The 9499-nt window shown below is 38.8% G+C and overlaps 2 protein-coding genes across 2 annotated transcripts; both read left to right on the top strand.

Annotated features, from left to right (window-relative positions):
• The first annotated feature begins 2099 nt into the window (after positions 1–2099).
• ch25hl1.2 (cholesterol 25-hydroxylase like 1, tandem duplicate 2) lies at positions 2100–4396 on the top strand. The gene has a single exon (XM_058646109.1). It carries the CDS (start codon positions 3211–3213, stop codon positions 4042–4044), a length of 834 nt encoding a protein of 277 aa, XP_058502092.1. The 5' UTR covers positions 2100–3210; the 3' UTR covers positions 4045–4396.
• A 410-nt stretch (positions 4397–4806) lies between these two features.
• On the top strand, positions 4807–9309 carry LOC131470095 (tetraspanin-3-like). The gene is made up of 7 exons (XM_058645637.1): positions 4807–5002; positions 6921–7112; positions 7353–7427; positions 7520–7621; positions 7716–7868; positions 7956–8039; positions 8626–9309. Exons 1-7 carry the CDS (start codon positions 4925–4927, stop codon positions 8716–8718), a joined length of 777 nt encoding a protein of 258 aa, XP_058501620.1. The 5' UTR covers positions 4807–4924; the 3' UTR covers positions 8719–9309.
• Positions 9310–9499: the final 190 nt, after the last annotated feature.

Here is a 9499-nt window from a genome sequence, read left to right as displayed (position 1 = left end):
GCATACTTTAAGTTAGAACCGTAACTTGTACTCGCCAAGTTGATTCCGACTTCTCAGCCATGACTTCAATCCACCGCTTCTTTGCGTTTTCTCAGCACAAAACATTGCACACACAACAGCTATTAACTGACGACAGCCTCCATGTTTGTTAATGTTCTTAAGTCACGTTTTTCACAAATTTTAATCTTAGGTGAAATTTCCATTTAAAAAAGTGGTACAAAGGTCATCTTGTAATCGATTTCAGATTTGTGGGAACATTCCATGGACAAAGTCAGAGATGCTAGTCTGCTGTCATGACAGGGACCTGATCTGGATTCAGATGTACAATAGTCAGTCTATGCACTATCCCAACAAGTGCAATGGCGAAGGCCTGAACTGTATGGTGAGCATACGTTTGTCTGGCTGTGTTTGTGGTCTCTTGAGTGGACAGGTGGAGGCTGGGGTGGCTTCCTCTGTAACAGCAGAGTTGTTTCTATATTTTGTTTTTTTTGTAGTCCACAAGACCCACGGGGAGTCCTGTAGCTTAGCCCTTGACCAAGTCCATGAACAGGATTCTCAGAAATCCTTTCACAGGCAAGGTCAAGAAGGTTATGAAGGACCTGGGCAACCTTTTTCAGGAGAACAGAAACCTTCTCACTTTAGACACGAAAAATCTGTTACACATCCTACTGCTGCAGAGCTTGTCAGAACTCATCTTGAGAAAGGTAAGGTTGTCTTCAGAGACTTGTCCAATGATTTGGGTAATTAAAAAGAATAAGGCTGACTTCTTTCATCAAGTTAGGTAGGTGACAGGATGGAGCAAGTGCTTCAAAATGACTGCCGCACAGCTCGCCACATCCTGTCAATCACATCATTGTGATCTGCTTGAGTTCTTTCAGCATGAAAAACAGTCGTTCCCTGCAGCATTTAGCGACTTTTGAAAATTCCACACTGGTCAGAGGTCTACGCTTGTCAACATTCTGGAAACTCTTATTTCTCCTCCAGACAAAAAACGAAATATGATGCCATCATTGTCTTCTCTCAGTCTAAAGGCTGAAACACAGTCACCACGAGGCAAAGGGAGAAGATGTAGAGTGACTAACACAACCACAAGTAGGTTACCAACTAACTGGATAAGCTTTCTACGACACAGTGATTTCTAGCTTACAGAATTGTGATGTTGTGCCCAGACAATTTGATGATTGTTATTGTGCAGTTGAGCAAGAGAACACATCTGTGTTGCTTAAGGACAAAAACACTGCTAACAAAAGCAAAAATATCTGCCCAGATATTTTTGCTTTTGTTAGCAGTGTTTTTGTGCAGTGTTTCAGAATATGGCTTATGCATGGTCCCAGAGTAATGACTTTGGTTTTTAATACTTACAACAGATGTGCAAATTTGGACTAAATGGACAACCGCCAACCACAAAGTAAAACCAAATAACTTAAGCTCAACACTATTTAGAGATCTAAATATACAGTATCTAAAGATATCTAGATTTCTTTAATATTTTTCACCATACTCTATTGGGGTGCCACTTGTGATCAAGCAGCTGCTGAGTTCACTCTGCCTATAAGCCTTTATCACCAATGTCAACCATTTACTGCCGTGGATGTGATGAGATAGTGGTTGACAAATATTAAAACTATTTTTCAACATTTTCATCACCTCAGTCTCCAAATAAAGAGGTGTTTCCAGGTACAAGGAACCACTGCAGAGGGGCTGAAGAGCTACATGTGGCTCCAGAGCCACAGGTGCACACCTCTGGTCTAACCAGTCCTCATGAATGATGGCACGATGTTTTAACACTTAACAGCTAGTCTGGATATGAATTTATATTCATATTCAGAGGTTTATGTACATTGTTTTGTGCAAGATGCAGACCAATTAAGTCAAAAGATAACTATGAAATCAAAATAATGCCCATATTAATGATTAATAATCATGATCAAATAATGACCAAAAGTAAATAATGCTCATGTAGACCTGTATGATTTTTTCCTCACATTTTACTGCATATAATGCAAATAAACATTTCCAACATGTGGCTTTTTTACATTACAAACCCATTACAGCTGTGAGCTAAATCATTATACAGAGTGTCTCCAGTGGAAGTTAATGAACTCCAGTTGCCAGAGTGGCAGACTACATCAATAATTCACAAATTTGCCAGCAAATAGCTCCACTGACCTAATTACACAGACAACAGGCCAGTCTGGTCTATGCAGGTTAGGTTACATTCTATCGTGTATATTTCTTTGAAATGGTAAATGAATAGTTCACTGAAATAGTGTGAAGTTTAATTACACCCTGTTTTAATTTTAATTAAGGATATATAGGTGTATGTTCTTTAACCTCTTTAACTTTCACATCATGTTTTGCTAAAATACTTGATCAACTGATATGTGATAGATTTTTATTGTGTGCGTGCTAATCTGTATGTAAGAGAGATTAAGGACTACTTATACCCCTCTCTTACTCCAGTTTTCAAAGCAGGGGGTTGCTGACTTGTATGTGCATGTTGCAATAATTTAAAACTTTACTTTGAAAAAGACCACCCATTCATGTGATGTCACCACAGAGTCTATTACATAATTATTGAACATTTCACATTTGTATTCATTGTCCTTTAATATTCTCATTTCACGGTGACAGTGTCAAATCACACATTAGCCTGTAAGACCTGATGTCTGTTACTGTCTTATTCTTGTTAAGTCCATTGTGAAATTTAAATCTGAAACTAAAAATAAATAAACAGACATTTTATTTGGTCAAATTTTGAGGCAGGAACTTTCAAAATACAACAGCAACAAACGTGCACTACTATCTTCCAGCAGAGGGCGGTGTTCCCATAAAAATCATATTTACATATTGCCTTTTGGAACCCTGTTCTCCTTGGTTCTTTCTCCCTTAATAATTGAGTGAGACAGCACTACCAGTATGCTAATTCCTCATTAAATGGAAAATAAAGTCACTAGGAACTTTAATATGAACAGAAATATACTAAAGTTTCTTCAGAAAGTTTGACCATATAGAGGGAATAATCATAATAAACACTTTATCTTGCGTGGGGGGTTTATGAATAATTTGTTCCACCTGGCCGTCACCTGATGCCACACAGAGAGCAAAGCACAAGCAGACACGCATGGGATAGAGTCTCTTTTATAGGCGCTGTTTCTGGCTGGAACATTCCACACTCATCAGACATTAGGTAGAGATATTGACTTTGGGATGAATTTCATAGATATCAGTGTAGATTTGTGGATAAGATGCTCGGGGAATTACTCCTTGCTGCAGCCTGTGTGGGATAACCTGAGGCTCAACTACACAGACTACATGAGATCTCCACTCTTCCCCATCATTCTGACCGTGTCCTCCTACTTTGTTCTGTGCATACCTTTTCTTGCTTGTGACATCATGGGGGACAGGTGGGCATGGGTCCAACAGTTCAAGATCCAACCCAGCCGACGGCCAACAGCAGCCACGGTTCTGCACTGTTCAGGTGTTACTTTGTACAACCATGTGTTCCTTGTGCTCCCAGCATCAGTGGCCCAGTGGGTATGGAGGCCACCTGTCGACCTTCCGGTCCAGGCTCCACTCCTGATGGAGTTGATCGCTGGAGTGATAGGCAACCTCCTGCTCTTTGACTTCCAGTACTTCATCTGGCACCTGCTCCATCACAGGATCCGCTGGCTCTATGTCACTTTCCACGCCATCCATCATAATTATTCCGCTCCCTTTGCTCTTGCCACGCAGTGTCTCAGTGGCTGGGAGCTGGTCACTGTTGGGTTTTGGACGACCCTGAACCCTGTGATGCTGCAAAGCCATTTTCTCACCACGTGGGCCTTCATGGTGCTGCATGTCTATGTTTCTATAGAGGATCACTGCGGCTATGATTTCCCCTGGTCAACAAACCGTCTGGTTCCGTTTGGCATCTACGGAGGATCCAGCAGCCACGATATGCACCATCAGAAACCTAACACCAACTTTGCACCACATTTCAGCCACTGGGACAAAATATTTGGCACACATGCAGATGTCAGTACCTCCTCCGATAGAAAATAGAAAATTAAACACTAATGGAGACCTGCCTTTTTTCATGTCTGTGTGTTCATCTAAATTTTTATGAAGAGGGAGGATTTAAAGGGCAAAATGCTATATTTATTTTCCTTTTCATGTAAATTGAGACAATTTACTGTAACTTTATTTGAAAAATAACATTGTTACAAGGTTATCTGCAAATCAGTTGATAAGGTTTCATAAAATAACTGATGCATAATCAAAAGTAATACCTAAAATGCCAGGTTCTTTACACTGAAAGTGATCCTGACCTTTGACCTGTCCTTACATTACCTTCTCCTTCATGGAATTGTCATGTGATTGTGTTTTTGATGCAGACAAAAATAAACTTGATCTTAATTTTGTCGATGGCATTATGTGTTATATATATATGCATGCATTACAATAAAGCTTATTAAAAACAGCAATAAAATCGATGTTGTTTTCTTCTTTATTATATAGCAATTAATGACACGAAATATGTATTAATGTAAGCTTATCTGTGTTGTTTATCTCACATGTTTGTAAACAGCTTTTGGCAGTGGCAGGCAGGACATATGACCATCAATAAATAAATGAATGAATACATAAATAAGCAAATAAATACCTACAAAAACAGAAAAAGCGCATAAAACACACTATTATCGTTACTAATGAACATGGCTTCTCATTAAACGTGGTAACTGTGGTCTCCAGTTGCTGCTGTTGTTGGTGTTGTGCTGACTGTTGGTGGCGCACCGTCACCGTCACCGCAGCCGCCGCAGCAGGAGGAGCAGGAGCAGGAGCAGGGCAGTCGTCAGTGAGGAATATGGAGTGTGAGTGGTGGAGTTGGCCGGGACATGTCTGACTGCAAAGCTGCGCTATTTTCTCACACCTACACCTTTTAATGTCCGCGTTGAAGATGGCACAGTGCGGCATCACCTCGTCGAAGACTGTCCTCGTCTTCCTGAACCTCATTTTCTGGGTGAGTCTGGAGGTTTTTATACTTGATTTCAGTGCGCGTCACAGCTGCTAACTAGCAGCTAGCGACTAAGTCCCCCTTCTCCTCCTTCCCCCGGTCAGCTGCTACGCTACTAAGCTAGGCTAACTGACGCAGCCAACCTTTGTTTTTTTTTTTTACGGATAGACGTTATTAGTGTCAGATAAACACTTCGTGTCAATTCTAATTTATTACAGACCCATAGTCCTGTTACAGATATATATAAGCAATGCATTAACTCCAGTAACAAGATCTATAAGCACAAAGAAAGGCATTCTAGTATTTATAAGGATATTTAAATAGGAATAATTCAGGTATAGCTTCATTTAATGGATATTATTACCAATAATAACAATAATAAGCTTATATTGTCCACTGACATTGGGTATTTGGATGAATATTTGTCTTTGGCTTTACACGTTAGTTTAAAATCACACCAAATATGTTTTGAATCAACCAAAAATAATGATTAAATGGCAACACAGAGATCAAGTCACACTGAAACTGTCTCGTTAGGTGACTGGCGGTAAATAATTGAGGGTAGCTTTTGCATGAGATATGGAGGACTTTGTTGCTATGCTGAAGTAACTAATAGCGCCTTCCTGAGGGCAGTTAGGAATATTATTTCAAATAGAGGATAAACAGGACTGCACACATTTCCTCCACATACCTTTTGTATTTGCACTTCAGATGCTTCTGCTCTTTCTCTCACTTTACCATCCATACTATTACACTATCCATACACACTCTGTTTAGGTTCTTATGTGGCCACATCATGTGTACATATTAGAAGTTGACATTTTTTTAAAAAACGACTTTCCTGTTTACCATTTCTAAAATATTCTGTTATGTGAGTGCTGCAGCCTGTGTTGGCTGTAAAGCTTGATTTGCAGTCGGTAAGGTTCTGAAATATTTAAACTCCTGGCTGTCCTCGCACCACCCAGTGAGATCACCAATGTCATGGTGAGCCACTCTGAACATCTGCAGACGAAAATACTGATGAATTTTTGTGGTAAATTTGTGTCTACGGGAAGTCTACATCTCTGCATAGCGTGATATACATCTTAAACACCCGGAGACTATTTATATCAGCTATTTTTAATTTGAAGATGAGAATCATTTTGATGACAATGAGGCCCTCAGTGCACAAAAAAGCCTACACTGTGAAAATCAAATCAAGTGCATTTTCGGTAAACAACTGAAGCCATGAAATGAAGTAACAGATATGATCGAGGCACTGAAATTACTCCAGAGATAATTGCGCTGTATATGCAAAAGCACATGATAACAGACTCCAAATTCATATAGATACAATATACTGAAGGAAGTGTGTCGAGTGACCGCATACCATAATCTAGAAGGAACAAAAACTTGTTTTAAGAATGCAGTACATAGAGAGTACATAGAGAGTACATAAAGTCGGACTCCCCCCATGCGTATCATTCTTAAAACAGCCAGGTATTTTTGCAAAGTGCATTCAAATATGAAACACTGTCTCTGAAGTAAGGACACGTATATCAAAAAAGGCACAAAAAAGCTTTGGGTTTCCTAAATTAAGCATACACAATGTACCATTACAGTATAGTATTCTCGGGACAGGCTGGAATACGTTTTAATCATAATAAATGAGATAAATGACTAGTTCTTGATATAATTCTGGTAGGTTGTCAGTCCAGTTATTCTGAATATCAGGGAGGTGCTTGATCGTTATAAATAATGAGCATAATGACTGTTATTATATTGATATGTCATATTCTCTTATTTGTCCCTGCAGTTTAAGTTGGAGATACCTTTTCTATGTAAAAAAACAAACAAAAAAAACGTATGCAGCTACATTTATATTGTTTTTCTACATGTGAAGACTTGATTTTCAAACAAATGTTGATGTTTCTGTCATCCACAGGCGGCTGCGGGTATCCTGTGCTATGTCGGAGCCTACGTCTTCATTACATACGATGACTACGATCATTTCTTTGAAGACGTGTATACTCTCATCCCAGCAGTGATCATCATCGCAGTTGGAGCGCTTCTCTTCATCATCGGGCTCATTGGATGCTGCGCTACAGTCAGAGAGAGCTACTGTGGACTTGCAACAGTCAGTAAAACCAGTTTTAAGATTTAACTTGACAGAGAAACATATCCCACTCAAAATAGGATTTTGTAACTAATCAGAGATTAACTTGATATTTAAAAGTTACAAGTTTTAGGATGCATTAGAAAAAGATTCAAACATTTTTTATCCCTTTTATCACTTTTTACTCGGACCAAAAATGTAATGCATGAAGTGTCTGTGGTTTTTGTTAATATGTTTGTGTGTCTGAAATTCATTCTACAGTTTGTGATTATTCTCTTACTGGTGTTCATGACTGAAGTGGCAGTGGTGGTTCTTGGATACATTTACAGAGCAAAAGTAAGAAAGTCAAACACGTGCCAGAGAATATTTGTTTTTAATGGCCTTGTTTGTTTCTTCTAACAAATGACGTTTGTTCTTGATGTTGACAGGTTGAAAATGAAGTTAATCATTCAATAAATAAAGTCTATGACGAGTACAATGGCACCAATAGCAACGCCCAGAGCCGTGCCATTGACTATGTTCAGAGACAGGTGAGGACAGAAATCCTGTTTCCATTGTTATGGAGCTGTTATAACCACATGACTGTTCAAACTTAAGAGTTTTTAATTTTTGTCATTCGAATAGCTTCAGTGCTGTGGGATCCACAATTACTCAGACTGGCAGTCTACACACTGGTATGAAGAATCCAAAAACAACAGTGTGCCCATCAGCTGCTGCAAAACTAACACTGGAAGCTGCACTGGGTCACTGACACATCCTGAAGATCTCTACCAGGAGGTAAAACAATACTTTTGAATTATATTCATTATTCTTTTCATAGCAATGACAACTGAATGGGGGGTTGAACATGTCCTGTGTGTATAGGGCTGTGAGGCTCTGGTTGTGAAGAAGTTGAAGGAGATCATGATGTACATCATCTGGACTGCTCTGACATTTGCTTCCATCCAGGTCTGTACAATATCTACTTCTATATTTTACTGAACCATCTCCAGCATTGATGATAAAACTATAGTATCTATTACCTTTGAATATAGCCACTCTTTGTATGTGGATGCTCCGTTGTAGAGTAAAGTTAACCATCAGCAGTAACATAGGTGTATAATGGGGCTGAGTAATAAAACAGTAACCTTAATTGTAGGAATATCATTTTTGAAAAGTAACAATTTAACTCTGTATAATACTGTATATATTGATTTAATGTTGTGTGTTTAACATATTGTTTCCTGCTATAAAAGAACCACAAACAACTATCACACACAAAAAGCAGCTATAGCCACAGCCTCACAATGTGTGTTTAGACTTTAAATAGGACACCTGCAAAGGTGCTGTTGGCAGATTTTTTAGAGTATGTCTAAATATTTTCCATTGCCAAGCTAATCTAGTTACTATTGACTGTCAAAATGTCAAGCTCCTCAGTGTAAGGAACGTAATGCTGATGTGATGGGTCCGAAAACAAAGTAGCTCCAGTAACACCTGCAGTAAAATTTGAAGAAAAAAAAAAAAAAAACACTAATATGATGTGTTTTTCCCACAGATGCTGGGGATGCTGTGTGCATGTGTCGTGTTGTGCCGCAGAGTCAGAGATCCTGCTTACGAGCTTCTGATCACGGGAGGCACACAGGCATAAATGAGAACGCTTTTGTTTCCATAACATACACAGTGAGTCATCGGTGAGAGCATGAAATGAAAATAATCTATCATGACAACAGCAACCTGAACACACTAACCACACTGACGTTCTATGTTTTGTCTTGCCTGTTATTCCACATGAAAAAAGAACAAAGTCTGCTGTGGTCAACCAGAATGAGAAGTGATAAGCATTATTTTTACTCTGAGACTTAACCTACCTTACCTATCCTGTGTGTCACATGTGAACTAAATTATGGACGGGGGTTTTTTCTTGTGTGGCTTTGAAATATTGTATATTTAAACCTCTCATTTACTTGAAAGAATGTTTAAGTTCACTCTATACCTCCTACACTATTGCTACTGCTACTATTCTACTTTCACTACTGCTATAACGGTTCACTTTTGGTTAAAAACACTAGCTAGGATTATTCTGTCGAGGAGTAGTAGAAATGTCACTACAGCCAGTTGAGTGTAAACCATTATAACTTAACCTGATTTTTTCATTTAAGAGTCAACCCATGTAATCCCCTTCAGGGTGTGAATTATTTTGTGGTGTAAAAGTGGACATGTCTCAACAGTCCACTGATTGTAGTTTGATTTGTATTTGTATTTGGATTTGATTTGCTGAAATTAAAAAAAAAATAAATCTCAAGAGTGTAAATAAAACAAGGTGAAGGTTTAAAATGTGCATTTTCTGAATTATTTTTTTTAACAGAAATATGGCAGATGTCCCTCAACCAAAGAGAACACGGCATTGGGTGCGTTTCAGTTTCTGTTTG

Source organism: Solea solea, chromosome 12, assembly GCF_958295425.1.
Source record: "Solea solea chromosome 12, fSolSol10.1, whole genome shotgun sequence".
Taxonomy (NCBI): domain Eukaryota; kingdom Metazoa; phylum Chordata; class Actinopteri; order Pleuronectiformes; family Soleidae; genus Solea; species Solea solea.
This window is presented reverse-complemented; position numbering and strand designations above follow the sequence as displayed.

Bases quoted from the DNA above. Each gene is read 5' to 3' on its own strand.
- ch25hl1.2 (XM_058646109.1), top strand. From the start codon at position 3,211: ATGAATTTCATAGATATCAGTGTAGATTTGTGGATAAGATGCTCGGGG.
- LOC131470095 (XM_058645637.1), top strand. From the start codon at position 4,925: ATGTCCGCGTTGAAGATGGCACAGTGCGGCATCACCTCGTCGAAGACT. The intron at 5,003-6,920 runs GTGAGTCTGGAG...TGTCATCCACAG, and splicing joins TCCTGAACCTCATTTTCTGG to GCGGCTGCGGGTATCCTGTG. The intron at 7,869-7,955 runs GTAAAACAATAC...CTGTGTGTATAG, and splicing joins CTGAAGATCTCTACCAGGAG to GGCTGTGAGGCTCTGGTTGT.